Source organism: Phyllostomus discolor, chromosome 7, assembly GCF_004126475.2.
Source record: "Phyllostomus discolor isolate MPI-MPIP mPhyDis1 chromosome 7, mPhyDis1.pri.v3, whole genome shotgun sequence".
NCBI classification, from domain to species: Eukaryota; Metazoa; Chordata; class Mammalia; order Chiroptera; family Phyllostomidae; genus Phyllostomus; species Phyllostomus discolor.
In genome coordinates, this window is record NC_040909.2 from 137,639,233 (window position 1) to 137,654,101 (window position 14,869).

The following is a 14,869-nucleotide window of genomic DNA, read 5'->3' on the forward strand; positions in this document are numbered from 1 at the left end:
GGCCGAGTCTGGGGGGCGGGGGCTGGGCGTCCCTGTGCCCCAGGAAGGGCACCCGCTAGCCTGGGGCTGAGGAGGCAGAGGAGGGTGGAGCTGCCCCTGGGGCCCCCAGGACTCTAGGGACACTGCTTCCTCCCTCCTAGCCGCCCTCCCCAGCTGCTGGTGGCTGCTGCCGGGCCCCTCCCTCCCCGGGGCCTGGGGGTCTGCCCTCCAGCCCCACAGGGAGGCTCTCCCCCCAGAGAGGGAGAGGCCAGGGCCCCTGTGGGAAGCGGGGCACCCGGGTCCCCTCCCGGGCTCCCACAGGCCCTGGCCTGGCGCTGGCTGACCTGGGGTTCTGGGACAGCGCCGATGACACGCTGTCGGCCGTGGAGTGGCTGCCTGCCTTTTCCGAACACTTCCGGTCCATGGTGGGGTCTGGTTAGGAGGTCCCGCAGGCCCTGTCCTTGTGCCCGGCAGGGTAGCCCTCTCTCTGGGCCGCCCCTGCCCGGCCCCGCCAGCCCTGACCTCACCCCTGAGGTCACAATGGTGCGGGCGTCCGGGGCAGCTTTCCAGGGACACTGCTGAAACTGGGCAGGGTGGTCTGGGCGCAGCCCGTGTGCACGTGCCCGCGCTCGTGTTCCCAGTGGGGCCTCGGACCTGACCTTCGGTCTCCGGTTCGCAGCTGGGCCCCAAGACCCCTGGGGCCGGCCCCCGCAGACACCGGGCCGCAGCCCCGGGAGACCCTGAGACAGAGTCCCGGCCAAGCTGGGCGGGGACTCCTGGCCTGAGAAACCCTGGGCCGGCCAGCGTGCGTCGTAGGCAGCAGGTTTGGGGCCATCGGTCCCACAGTGGTGGGCAACCAACCGCCACGTGTTCCGTGCCGGGCAGCGGCGGATTCGGGATTCGGTGTGGGCCGATGCGGCACTGCGGAGCGGAGCTGGGTCCAGAAGGCAGACCGGGGACCCCCGCATGGGTCCTTGTCACCGAACTCGGCTGTTGGAGGCCCTCGGGTGGGGCGAAGAGGGAGGAGGCGGCAGGAGCCCTGGGACCATCGGTGACGGGACCTGCTGATGCCCCAGCTCCTCGGGCGCCCCAGCCGCCCAGCCAGCCCCTGCACTGGAGGGGCCCTGGCCGCCGCGCTGCCCCTGGACTTGGGAGACAGCCGAGTGCCCGGGACGGGGGCCACGGTGGGAGAGTCTCAGAGACGACGGCAGGCACTGCCCACCCCCGACGGGGGCTTTAGGGCTGGCCCCCGGGCCTCCGACCCCGGCTCCGTTGCTGCTGGCCGGGCGGCCTGTCCAGGGCCCTGGCCCCTCTGCAGACGGGCCGGCGGTGCCCACCTCCCCCGGTGAGTGCAGGCGTTCATGCATTTCTGTGAGTGGTGCTCGGTGCGGGGCAGGGCCCGACCCCGCACAGCTGCCGGGCTCTCTGGGCAGCCGTCCCGCGTTGGGGCGGGGGGCGGCCTGACACTCCTTCCAGGCTGGTGGGCGGAGTCCGGCTTGGTTGGCGGGGGGGGGGGGGGGGGGGGGGCTGAGGCTGGTGGGGTCAGGGGAGAGTCAGGAGGGGGGCGTGTCTGTGGAGGCCCCACCAGGCCGCTGGCGCTGTCCTGCGCACGTTAACCGGAACCTCCCACCCTGACACCAGCCCAGCAGGTGGGGGCTGTGACTTCCCCCAGGCCCAGGGAGGGCGTCCTTCCCGGAGGGTGCGCTGGAATGGAGGGGTCAGCATGGAACCTGGCCCCCCTGGACACCCGCCCTCCCCATCCACCAGCACCCTGGAGGGCACCGAGCCGCCAGTCCACGGGTCCTGCCCGCAAGGAGGGTCCCTGGGGGGCCTGGCCCGGGTGAGCCAGAACAGGGGCACGGGCCGGGCCTCCTCTGTGAGAAGGGCCCCAGGCCCCCTCGAGTGTCCCTGGCAGGCATTCTGTCCAGAGGCCTGTGAGTGGGTGGGGCCCCCCGGTGAAGGTCATGGACAGTCCTTAGGTCTTCAGGAATTTGGGGGCTGGCAGTTACATGAGACCTGTTGACCCTGTCACCCCGCCCCTCCAGCTCCTCCCTCTGGGACCTGGCAGCCCGCTCCAGCCCTTCCTGTCGCTGGGACTCCCCCCACTTCCCCCGGCCCCTGTGCAGGGGCCGTGAGAGCACCCCCTGATGGGCCCCTGGGGTCGGTCAGGGTCCTGCCAGCCCACCCAGGCTCCCCTGCTGGGCCCACGAACCCTCGAGCCCCTGGCGCTGCTACAGGGGCCTTGGCTCATTGCCCTGGCCTGGGCCCTGAGCGGGCACCCTGCCCAGGACACCCCATCCTCCTGAGCTCCCCCTCCCTTCCCGCTCCTCTGCTCATCTTCCACAGGAGGAAGCGGGGAAAGAGGCAAAGTAAAGAGGCTTTCTCCTCCACTTTCTGAAAATGAGGTTTTAAAAATAACTGCAAGGCAGTGGCAGGAGGGATCACCTGGGAAGGGTGGGCTGCCCAGAGCGGGTCTGGCAGGGCCTCCGGCCCCTCCTCCTCCCTGGCGCCCCGGCCCCCCAGGCTGTGCCCTCCCTGCTCTCTCTGCCTGCCCTTGTCTGCCCCTCAGGGCGGCCGGAAGGGGAGCCGTGCAGTGTGTGTGTGTGGGGGGGGGTGCTGCAGAGCGTGGAGGTGACCGCGCCGCCGAGGGAGGAAGGCGAGCATGGCCCCGGCTGAGCTCCTGATGAGTCCCCCAGCTCCTTCTCCCGGCCCCCTGCTCGCCGCCGAGTCACGTGGCCTCCTGGGCGTCTCCTGGTCCTCGGGACCCTGTGCTTTTTCTACCTCCGGGTCTTTGCACCTCGGCCCCTCAGACCCCCCCCCCCCCCCCCACCTTCACGTGACGTGCAGCTGTCGCCCTCAGCCACAATGTTGTTCTCCCACCAGGCTGCCCCTGGCCACCCAGAGGTACTGAGGGGCCCTCTACCTGCCACTGTCACAGCCCCGCACTCTTTCCCCATCACAATTGGTGTTCCTTTTTTTTTTTTTTTTTTTGAGGCTTCATTTTTTTAATTGTTCTATTACAGTTGTCCAAATTTCCCCCCTTGGTCCTGCTCTGCCCGGCCCAGCCCCGCTCCCACAGTGCATCCCCACCCTGCTGTCCACGCCCGTGGGTCATCCATACGTGTTCCTCGGCTGGTCCCGTCCCCTTCCTTCCACCACTGTCCCCTCCCCTCCCCCGTCACTGTCGGTCCGGCCCTTGTGTCCACGCCTGGGGTTCTGTTCTCTTCACTAGGTTCCTCTGAGAGGTGAGACCGCACCTGACTGGCTCATTTCACTTGGCACAATGCTCTCCAGTTCCAGCTGCGTTGTCACAAAAGGTAGGAGCGCCTTCTTTCTTTTTTTGCTGCGTAGTGTTCCATTGTGTACATGTACCATAGTTTTTTTAAGCTGAAGTATGCTAATTTAGATAGACTGTTTCTTTTTTAAAAAGATTTTATTTATTTTTAGAGAGAGGGGAAGGGAGGGAGGAAGAGAAGGAGAGAAACATTAATGTGTGGTTGCCTCTTGTGCGCCCCCTACTGGGGACCTGGCCCACAACCAGGCACGTGCCCTGACTGGGAATCAAACCAGCGACCCTTTGGTTTGCAGCCTGCGCTCAATGCACTGAGCCACACCAGCCAGGGCTGCACCACAGTGTTTGGATCCACTCATTACTGATGGGCACTTGGGCTGTTTCCAGCCCTTGGCTGTTGTAAAGAGCGCTGCTGTGAACATGGGGGCGCACAGGTTCTCTGGAGCCGGTGATCCGGGGTTCTGAGCAGTTGGTGTTTCTTTCATTGGTTGGTCAACTTGCCTTTGCTTTACAGCTAGACTGTAAGCTCCCTGCGGGCGGGGGGGGGGGACCGGGAGCAGGCCATACCGGCCCCCACCCACATCGCACGGGCACTTACTGTTCCCGCAGTCCAATGGCAGCCCTGCTTTTCCTTGTCTTGGGGGCTCCCTGGCCACCGGCCGAAGGTGCCAGAGAAACAGCGCTCTTGGGAGCAGCGCTGACCCCATGACAGGTGGGTGGGCGACCGGCGACAGGAACGCCCAGTGGGATCGAGCCCCGGGGGCCCCCAGGTGACTGCTTGCTTGATGAATGACACCCTTCATCGGCCTCCTCCTGTCCCCCTGGGGATGCCTCCCAGCGGCCTCTTGTGCTCACACCACGGCCCCAGGGATACCCGGGTTCCAGTCCCCGGAACCTGTCATTGTTAGCTCACATGGCCGGGAAGGGCGTGGTGGCCGTGATTGAGTCAAGGGCCTTCAGATGGGGTGATGATTATCCCGGGTCACCTGGGTGGGCCCTGCGGGTCACCACAGGTGTCCCTGTGAGAGGGAGTTCCGATACCCGCAGAAGAGGAGGAGGTCGTGTGACCCCGGGGACAGAGACTGGGGTGACGTGGCTGCCAGCCCAGGGATGCCAGCAGCCGCCAGATACTGGGAGGGGCAGCAACGGGCCCTCTCCCAGAGCCTGTGGAGGGAGCGTGGCCCCGCTCACACCCCGACTTCAGCCCAGTGACACTGTTTTAAGCCACCCAGTGTGTGGTGACCCGGGGCAGCAGCCCTGAGAAATGAACAGAAGGGGTTTTGCAAAGCCCAAGCTAAGATAGCTGGGCCTGTCTACTCACTGAGGCAAACCGGAAGTCTTTCCTCCAAATGCAGGGCACCTGGCTGCCCAGGTGCGGACTACCCTTTCCCGCCTCCCTTGCAGCTAGGAGTGACCGTGTGACTAGATTCGCACACCCCACTTGGGATGTGAATTGCGCCATTTCCCCTGGTGTGTTAACCCTCTTCCCGGGGTCAGAGTGCAAAGTGGTGAGACTCCGTTCAACCCAGCCGGTAAACAGTTACCTTTCCGAGCCTCAGTTTCCCCGTCAATATGACTGAGCTGGAACCAGCTTACCTGAGATGAAAGGAGAAAAGTAGCCCTTGCTGGCATAGCTCAGTGGATTGAGTGCAGGCTGGGAATCAAAATGTCGCAGGTTCGATTCCCAGTCAGGGCACATGCCTGGGTTGTAGGCCATGGCCCCCAGCAACCGCACATTGATGTTTCTCTCTCTCTCTCTCTTTCTCCCTCCCTTCCCTCTCTAAAAATAAGTAAATAAAATCTTAAAAAAAAAAAAAAGTGACTGCCGTGGAGAAGGGATGGTATAACGTGACAAAACAGACGTCAACCTGGTCATAAAGGAACGCCCACACCCCCAGGCCCGGCCTCCTGGCCAGCTGGGACGGCCCCAGTCTTGTCTCACAGGGGCTGTGGGCCTGGCCTGGCACCCCCTCAGCCGTCCTCTGAAAGCCCTCGAGGTGTGTGGTAGGTTCACTCACAGGAAACGACAGAGGCGGCACGGGCGGTGGCCAGCATCCCCCTGCACCGCTGGGGCAGGCCGGAGGTTGTCCCCCCCACAGCTCCCTCCCCTGTACCCTTTCCCAGGCAGGGAGCAAGGCCTGTCTAGGACGTCAGGGGAGACTTTTGGGGGGAGGGGTTTCTGCCCCCAACCAGGGGTCTGGCCCAGACGGGCTCAGGCCTGCCTTTGCTGGGCTGCTAGGGAAGTAGAGAGACGGAGCAGGCTCCTCACCATGGCAACTGCACCTCCCCACCCACCCACTCACAGTGCCTTCCCAGGCCCCCGCCCGCACCCCAGGGGGTTTGAGGCCAGCCGTGTCTAACCCCTGTCCAGTGTGGAGATGCTGAGTGGGGCTGCTGAACCCTGGCATGCCTGTGGGGTGGGGGGGCTTTGGTCTGGAGGGGTGGCCAGCCCTGCCTCTATGCCACATGAGCACAGGACAGGGGCTATGGACACCAGAGCGACTTGAGTGAAGAGGGGAGGGGGCATGGGGGTCCATGGACTCGGGGGCGGGTGCAGGTGGGGGCAGTCTGTGAGTGGCGGGTGAGCTGCAGGGCGGTGGGGGGAGGGGCCTCTGCCCCTATTTACCTCCCCCACCCACTCCCTGGCTAGCCCAGCCCCCTGCCAGGTGGGGCCCCTTTAAACACAGGGTTCTTTCCTCCCCAGGAGGCCCCTCCCCCAGTCTCCTGGGCAGCCAGGTAAACAAGCCTGACCCCCAGCCTGCTGACATGGCTTCCCCCTCTTCAGGGGACCCCAGCAAAACAAGTCTGCCGCCGCCTCCTGTGCCTCTTCCAGGTGCGACACCGGGTGGGGGGAGGGGCGGAGGCGAGGGGGTGTTGGTGGCCTCTGGGGCTCTGAGACTGTGACCGGGCAGCAGCCCTCTTCCTGGGGGAGGGGGGTTCTGCCAAGGCCACACAGCGGCGGGCTGGGGGGGGCGGGGGGCCCCATCCTATGACACCCTGTCCTTCCTGCTCTAGTTGGGGTTACCTGCACTGCCGCCCCACCCCACCCAGGGGTCCTGCAGCCCTTGCACCCTGAGCCCCGAGGTGGGGCAGGGTCCCCCTCCCTCAGGGCTCCTTCCGGGCCATTCTCCGGCCCTGCTCCCCCACCCCGTCCGTCAGCCTGGGCCTTGCCTCCCCCCAGGCCAGGGGCCCCACCCCGCTCAGGCCCTCCTCAGCAGGGCTCCTGGGGGGCAGTTTCGAGCAAGTTCTCCCCCCCCCCCCCCGGGCCTGCCCCCCCCCCCCCCGCCCCTGTCTGCAGGGTCATCCCACCCTCCCGCACACCCTCCCGGCCTCTCTTCTCTTGTGTCAGCCTGGCAGCCCCCCAGCTCCCGCCCACTCCTCTCCTGGGCCACTGCGGCTGAGCAGAGCAGGGAGACTCCATCCACCCACCCACGCTGGTGGGGCCTGCCTGTGAGGCCGGGCCCTGTCCGACCCTGCGCCCCTGCGTGCCTCCTCTGTCCACCCTCTCACCGAGCCCTGCCCCTCCTCTCCCTCCCCGAGCTCAGCTGGGGGCCCGCCCCCCCCCCCCTCACTGGGAAACTACAGCCGTGGGAGGAGGATCCCCGTGGGTTTTGGGCCCCGCAGGCCCGGCCCACCTGCCCTCGTGCCCGCAGGTGCTGTCCGCCCCCACCTGCTCCCGCGGTGGTTCCTGCTCGCCTGCTCCTTCCCTCCCGGTCAGGGCCGTCCCCGGGCCCGCCCCCGCCCCCGCCCCCGCCCCCGCCCCCACCTGTCAGGGCCCTGGCCTCTTCACAGGGCCTCCGCCCCAGCACCGGGTGTGCTGCCACTCAGCCTGCCCGCTGACCCCGCTTCCCATTTAGCGCTGCAGTTGCTCTGCCCCCTGCACCGCAGAACTCAGAGAGGTTATTTATGCTCCCTGCCTCCCTCTGCTCTCAGCCCACTCGGGCCGGCCCTTCCTCGCAGGCAGCGGGCACTTCACTGAAGCAGCGCAGCCCGAGGCCAGTCTGCAGGCCTCGCTCGAGGACGTGGCCGCTGGCAGCTGGTGTCCAGGCCCTTCCCCCCTTGGGGCTCCTGGCCCCCCTCCTGCACCTCCGCCGTCTCCCCTCCTGCCCCTCACCCGGCGAGGGAGAGGGGCCTCTTCTCTCCTCACATCCCCGGGGATCTCGGGCCCCTTAAACACCAGCTCCCCAGAGCCCGTCCTGGCCTGCAGCCCCCACCCCGTGGGCAGGCCCGTGTTCAGCATCCCCAGAGCCCCTCCCCCGGCCCGTGTGAGGGCACCCACCGCCTTCCCGAGTTAGCCTCCTGGCCCCCACCCCCGACATGCTGCTCCGACCAGTCCCCGTCTCATCAGATGGGGCCTCTTTTCTTCCAGCTGCGGAGGCCCAAAGCCTCGGCGGCGGCGTCTCCCTCCTTCCTTCCCTCCTGCCGCGCCCGTGCTGCCGGCAGACCCTGCCGTTTCTACTACCTTCGAGGCAGATACAGAACCCCCAAGTACCTCTCCGCACCGCCCCCCGCCTTGCCAACAGCCCCTCTGCCCCGGATGGCCGCCCCCGCTGCCTCGTGGTCTCCCAGCTGCTGCCCTCGAGCCTCCGCCCGTCCGCTCCGCACCCCCACTCCCCTGGCTAGCTGCCAGTCGGAGGGCACCACTCCCCTCACGCACCCTGGGGCTCTCTCCTTGCCTCTGCAGGGTCCCCATGCACAGCGACCCTCTTCTCCTCGGCCCCCCCCACCCGCCGGCCCATCTGTCGGTGCTGCGCGTGAGGCCGGGCCAGCAGCCCCAGCGGAAGGGCCGCCCTGCCACTCTGCGGCCTCCTCCCCGAGGCCTCCTGATGGGAGGACAGGACGGGCTGCCCCGTGGGTGGAGGCACCACCCTTTAGCCCATCCCGGTGGGAGGCACCTGGGGGAGCCTTGGAGCTGTCCAGGGTGCTGGGAGCCGTGGGCCAGGGCCGCGGTTTGGGAGCTGTCCACGGTGCTGGACGCCACATGCCCGGTGGCTCGCTTTGGCCGTATCTGGGGGCTGAGCTAATAACAACACTTTCAGGCGATAAGGCCGGTTCGCCAATCCCTCCTCATTTGTGAGAGCGGCGGAACATGCTCGATCGCTCCCACTTTCTAGGAGGAGAAACTGAGGTGCAGGGGAGTTAAAGGACTAGTCCAGGTGTCCCGGGCAGAAAGTAGGGTCCATCCCAGGGGCACCAGCTCTTTGTCCTTGGGTGCAGGCGCAGGGCCTGAGTGTGGGGCTCCCGGCTCTGACGCCGGGCCCAGCTCCCGCCGGCACACGTGGTGCCCACGCGTGCCTGTGTGCGGGGGAGGGGAACGGTCATCGGGGCCCTGGCGCCGGGGGGCGTGGCCAGCTGGAAAGGGCTTGCCCAGCCAGGGTTCCAAGCCACCCTTGGGTGTGGGCACAGAGCCACTGCCGGAGCTGCTGCCGGGGGCTGTGGGTGGGCTTTGAAGGTGCAGAGACCCCCAAACCAGGGCAAAGTGCTGTGCTCACGTGCACACGACTTTCTGAGAGGGGCTCCCCTGATCCCACCAGACCCCCCCGCCCCGGACTCCGTGCACGGCTCCCTGTGAGGCCACAGGTCAGAGGCCTGGAGACGTCCATGCTTCTCCTTCGGCCTGCCCCCTGGGGAGGGGCCCCAGCGGAGACAGGGCCGACTCACCTTCCAACCTGACCCCTGTCGCCTGGGTCCTGGGGCAGCAGTGCCAGGCAGGGCACTGGACTCTCACCCTGGGGTCCTCCCCGCTCTGATGGGGAAGGGCTGGCATGGGGCCCCTCAGCCCTCACCCAGGAGAGTGCCCTTCCTGCTCTTGTCCCCACTCCATCCTGAGCGGCCCGGCCTCTGGGCGGGGCCCCCACGGTCCATTCTCCGCGCACCCGAGAATCAACTTCCGGTGCAGACAGGCTGGCCAGCCCCTCCCCCACTCAGCCCCGTTGGTGGGGTGCGCTTGTTCAGGAGGCCCCGCCCCGCCCAGCTGCCTGGGCTTCCTCCCCACGCGGAACTTCCCGCCCGCGTGACATTTAGTGGCAGATCCTCGGCCGTACCGCTCAGGGCCCGTCTGTCTGCAGGGTCCGCGGGTGGCCCCTCTGCAGTCTGAGGCTCGGCCGCGCGGGGGCGCTCTCCCTCTCCCGCATCACCCTGCCCGTCTGGCGCTCTGCCCGTGGCACGGCGGTCACTCGCCCTTGTCCCCCTGCCCGCCCCCCCAGGTCTGGCCCTGTCACAGGAGATCCGCTTCCCAGACATCTACGGCGGGGACACGCAGCTCTGGGAGGCGCACTTCCGCAGCATCGGGCGCGCCTACCGCGCGCTGGGCAAGGAGGACGACTTCACCATCCGCGTGCTCACGGAGGACTTCACGCTGCCCTTCCCGTTCGCCTGGCCCCCGGGGCCCGACCCCGCCGGCGGGCCGCTCTTCTACGACCCGCGTGACCGCACCGGCTTCGACTTCCTGCTGCGCGGCCCCGGCGCCCTGCCCCCCGCGCTGCTGCGGCCCCTGCACAGCACGGCGCAGGCGGCCCTGCGCAAGCGGCACCTGGAGCGCCTGGCACTGAGCTACGCGCAGGCGGGCGCCGCCCAGCGGCCGGGCCTCGTGTTCCCCGCGCCCGGGCCCACCGCCGGCACCACCGTCAGTGGGCCTGCACGGTCTGAATCCGCCACCCCCGGTGGGGGCACTCCAAGACTTGGCTAGCTCCCTGGTATCCCCCAGAAAGTTAATAAAGAATGCTTCTGCTTTTCCCGCCCCTCTGACACTCTTTGCTGGACACGCCTGGACAGGCATCCGGTCCCTGCTGGGCCCTGATCTCAGCTCCGCCCCCAGGCCAGGCTTGCTCCATGCTGGGGCAGGCAAGCCGCACCGACCTCAGATGGACAGTGAGCGAAGGGGCGAAGTCAGAGTGGCAGGCAGGACAGGGCTGCCAGAGGGAAGAGGACCTGGGAGAGGGGGGCGGTGGCCGGGCTGCCCCGCCCCCCGTGCCCGCCCTCAGGGGTCCTAACCAACCGCAGCCCCGGAGCGGGTGTGGGTGGCTCTCCCCACAGGTCGGACCCGAAGTCCTGGCTCCTCCCAGGAGCAGCTGGGGTCTGGTTCCTGGCGTGTCCGACTTCACGTGCACACCCGGGAGTTTTCCCATTTTCCATGGCGGAGGCCCTGGGACGGGGGAGATGTGGGAGGGTGGGTGGACAGAGGGGGGAAGGGCAACAGGCCAGCGCAGAGGGGGAGACAAGGAGCCGAGAGAACAGGGTCGGCAGGGGAGAGGCTGTGACAGCAAAGGGACCCCCGTGGTGCTGCCCCCCTGCCCCCTGCTGGCTCTGGGGGGGAGGGGGTGCCGCCCACCTCCCACTTCGGGGCCCAGAGCATTCCCTGAGTTAGGAACAGAGTGGGGGGGGGCTGGCCTCTGTCTAAGAGCATCCCCCTCTCCAGGGGACACGCCCCGGCAGAGGCCTGCCTGCCGTGGGCTGGTGGGCAGCAGACCCCTGGCTTCCTCCTCTGGCCTGCGCGCCGAGGGCCCGGGTCTCCTCCCGCTCGGGGCTCGGGGCTGGGTTCCAGGTGCGCCGGCACGGCGGGCGGCCTGGGGGGTGCGCTCTCCCTCCACGGAATGGGAGCTCTACTTCCCCCCTTTCCTTTTAATGCGAGGTTATTTATAGCTTCCTAGTCGTGGGCAGAAATGTTTTTCTCCAAAGTCTTGCTTGGAGAATCAGAGGCAGGAAATGCTCCCTCGGGGATGGGGGCGGGGGGAGGAGGCCTCGGGGCTCTGGGAGAGGGGTGTCCGGCCCCCCTCTTCCGCAGGTGGCCCCACAAGGCCCTTCACTCCCACTCCAGCCCCCCTCGCAGCCGCACACCCGCCCGTGCCCTGGCACGCAGATGCACGCCGTCCCCGTGTGGCGGTTGGTGTGTGAGCTGCAGGGGGACGACAGCGGTCAGGGGCCACTACACCTCGTGGTGTGTTCATGGCCCGGGGGCCCCAGAAGCTATCCCTCCACCCGGATTCACGCTCGGGAGGTTTACTTGGGAGACGTATATGTGGGTGGGGGGTGAGGAAGGGAAACAGCGGAGGGAAAGGAGCCAGTGACAGGTGTGACACACGTCATGGGTCCCCCGATGGGCAGCGGCAGGTCCCACCGGGGACCCTGGGCGACAGCGTGGCGCCCGCCGCAGACCTGCCGCACCCCAGGGACGAGGAAGTCTCCCAGGGACACTGGCTCCGGCGGGCCGCTTGCCCTGGGGGAGCTGGGTGCACACCTCTCCCGAGAGCAGAAGTGCAGAGCGGCCCTTTACGAACCTGCACGACAAGCAGGTGCAGCCGCCTCATGATCCTAGAGTGTCATGAGAATTTGGGGTTTATCTCTGGTGTGTTTTTAAGTAGAAATGTTTCTAGGAACGTGACCGGGATGTAACCTTGCTGGGCAGAGGGGAGGGGCACCCCAGGGTCCCCCTTCCATTCCGGGTGCAGGCAGGGCCCTGGGGAGGGGGCAGGGTGCTGAGGCTGGGCTCTCTCCACCTCGCGGCCCCCGCAGGCTTCCGAGGGCCCCAGAAAGCTGCATGCCCTTCAGTGTCAGAGGGGCTGACCCCCCAGTTTCCCAGGAATGGGGTCAGGGGTCAGGTGGGCCCCCCACCCCTGCTCCGGTTTCCTCGGAAACAGACTCTGAGGAGCAGTGAGGACGTTTAATTAATTGCAATTACAATCTTCAAAGGAAGCCAAGAGTTGAAAGTTGTTCCTAATTACTGTGTTAGGACGCCGGCCGCGCCTCAGGCTGGCTGTTAGAGTTCCTGATGGAGGACACATTGAGTTGCTCGGGGGCCGCTCTGCGTCCCTCCCCGTCAGACAAAGTCCTCGTCCGGCCGACACAGTCCAGGCTGCAGTGCATGACCGCGAGAGAGGGGCCCGGGGGAGGCCAAAGGCGGCGGCCAGGAGGAGGAGCCCAAGGCCCAGGCATCCGTCTGGGTGTACAGTGGAGGCCGGACGGCCAGAGCGGCTCCTTGCGGCCACCAGAGCGTCTCCTGGAGGTCACCAGAGTGGCCGGCCACGTCGTCCCTGTTCCTGCCTCCTGGCACTCCCTGGGCAGGCCTGTGTCCCCAGCCCCATGCGGTTGCGCGGTGACCGCTGGCCCGTGAGTCGTGGGCACCACGACATCTGTCACTTCTGGGCACCTGTTGTCAGAGCGAGGCCCTCGGGAGCCCTGTCCCCTCTGCCGTGGTGACCGAGACATTGGAGACAGTGCCCCCTTCATCGTCCTGACTCCCGGGGCCTGAGGGGCAAATGACCACGGTCGCCGTGGCCCTGGAGACTTCGCGCGTGCCCTCCTGCAGCGCAGCCTCACCTCTGCTGACCCTCGCGGGCCCCTGCGGGCAGGCAGGGCCGCGGCAGGGCAGCAGGACCGGTGCCCAGAAGGACAGGGCTCGCGGTGAGGGGGGAGTGTAGAACCAGGGAGGGGGGCCTCCTGAGTGCGGGGCCCGGCCGTCCCCCCGCTGTGGAGACCACGTGGGTGTGCGGCTCACGCTGAGCTGCTGCCCCTCTGTGCCTCAGTTTCCTCGAGTGCTGCCCAGGAGCCTTGAGGCCTGAACGAGGGGGGAGAAGCCTGTGGGCGTGCCCCGTTCCCCTTCCTTCCACGGGCTGACAGGCACCCCCCCCCTCCACCCCCGGCTGCCCTCCCGGCGGCTGCAGGTGAGAGGAAGTGGGTGCTAAGTGGGTGCTCCCAGGAAGGCTGCCGGAGGGGGCGGGTCTGAGCAGAACTCACAGGGAGAGGGGCTGGGAGGCGGGTGGCTGGGGGCAGGAGCCCAGGTGGAGGACGGACGTGGAGGGTCCGGGGGTCTCGCGTGGGGCCAGGACCTGCGTGGGGGGCTGCGGCCTGCCCCGTGGGTGGGTCGGGAGCAGAGACACGGCATGGCCTCACAGATGTTTTCGAACAGGCATTCGTATCGCCCCCCACCCCCCTGCCGAGGGGAGTTCAGTTCTCGGCTGACGAAGAAACCTCGCTCTTACGTACGAACCTCAGACGGGCGTCCGGCTGCCTGGCAGACGTCCCGTTTGTCTGCAGCCTTAACATTTCGGGGGGACAGGGGGGCAAGTTAGGAACAAATGTTTGGGAACGCTCCTCAGGGCTGTGGCGGGGGGCAAGGGAGGGGAGGCTGAGACGCACTGGTCGGGAGGCGCCCTCTGCTGCCGTGGGAGGAACCGGGCTGGGCCGGGTGCGAGGGGGCCGGGGGCTCGGGGCGGCTGCGCTGCAGGTGCCGCAGACCGGGTTGCGGTGGGCTGTCCTGGAGGCCGGACGGGAGCCCAGAGGGGCAGAGACGCCAGGGGCGCCCAGGGTTTGGCTGGAGCCGAGGGGGTGACCCTGGGGGTGGGGTGACCCCGGGGGTGGCATGGACCCTGCACGGGCGGCGGAGGCCTGCAGGCTCACGGGCGTGTTGGGGACCCAGCCTGGGCGCAGAAGGACAGGCGCGGTGGCGGCTCAGACACTTGGACGGCCGGGCGGAGGTGCAGGTGGAGCCCCGGGTGAGGCAGGCCCTCGGGCTTCTCGTCCGAGAAGTGGGCCCTGACGCCGGGCTCGCAGGCGGCCCCTCTCTGCCGGGCGGGGGCCGACCCCGGTGCTGGGCTGTTCCCGGCGCGCTGCGGCGAGCAGCGCTCTCCTGGCCCTGTAATTACTGAGCGCTAACGAGCCCTGAAATTAAATTAAGAGGAGGAGCTGACGCCGACATCCCTCCCCTCCCCGCCGCGGGAGAGCTGATGAAGATCTCGGGGACACACTGACGGCCGGCGGCCCCCCCTGGTTGCTGTGGGAGGAGGGTGGGGCCTCGGGTGCACAGGGTGTTCTGACACTCAGGTGTCCCCTGCGCTCACCGGACCCCAGGGACAGGGCGTGCCTGAGAGCACCCCCGACCAGGGGAGTCCCACCATTCCCTCTTTCCCCGGCTGGGGAAACTGAGGCAGGCTCCACTCGGGGCCTGGCTCAGGCCACAGGACTGGCCGAGTCCCCCCAGCCATCGAGCTCTGGGGCCTGGCGGCTCCAAGCACCCGAGTCCGCGGCAGGCGGGGCGTCCTCGGGGCGGCCTCTGTCCTCCGACCCTGGCCCTGTCCGCAGCCGCCCACCACGCTGGGCGGCAGCCCGTTCCCAGGCGGAGCGCTGGGAAGAGCCTCCAGGAGCCCCCGAGCTCCCCTTAGAGACGCGATTGTTCTGGACCCGCGGCTCCGCCACGGTCGCCCACCGCGCCCGGGCGCTTCCCAGTGCCTGCAGTCGCTCGGCATTAATCACGGCTAATTGCTAGTGGGAGCCGTTTGTGTCAAGAGCCATTATTCCCGGGAATAAAGCGAAATAAAAGACGGCTCCTTCCAGGACGCCGGCAGGAAGAGCGCCAGGCCCGGAAGCGGCCGCCCAGCCCCGGCGGCCCAGTCCGGGGGCTCCGGCCGGCCTGTGACAAATGGGGGCCCCCCCCGGCCCCCCCGAATGTTCAGAGAAATGAGCACATGGATCCTGCACACGCGTTTTTCTGAAGTTGTCGTGAGTTTCCTTGAAACCGAAGAGGGTGTTTTTTTCCCTTTCTCCTTTTTTTGGCAACAACAGCTGGGAATAAGTTGACACTTTCTAAAAACTGTCACATATTGC

The 14,869-nt window shown here is 67.5% G+C and overlaps 1 protein-coding gene across 1 annotated transcript in view; it reads right to left on the bottom strand.

The window, feature by feature from the left end:
• LOC114514733 (maestro heat-like repeat family member 5) overlaps window positions 1-403 on the bottom strand; it is a 32,616-nt gene extending 32,213 nt beyond the window's left edge. The window contains exon 1 of the mRNA XM_036031691.1: window positions 324-403. Within this exon, the coding sequence (XP_035887584.1) occupies window positions 324-403 (80 nt within the window). The remainder of the gene's footprint in view (window positions 1-323) is intronic.
• Between the last annotated feature and the right edge of the window lie 14,466 nt (window positions 404-14,869).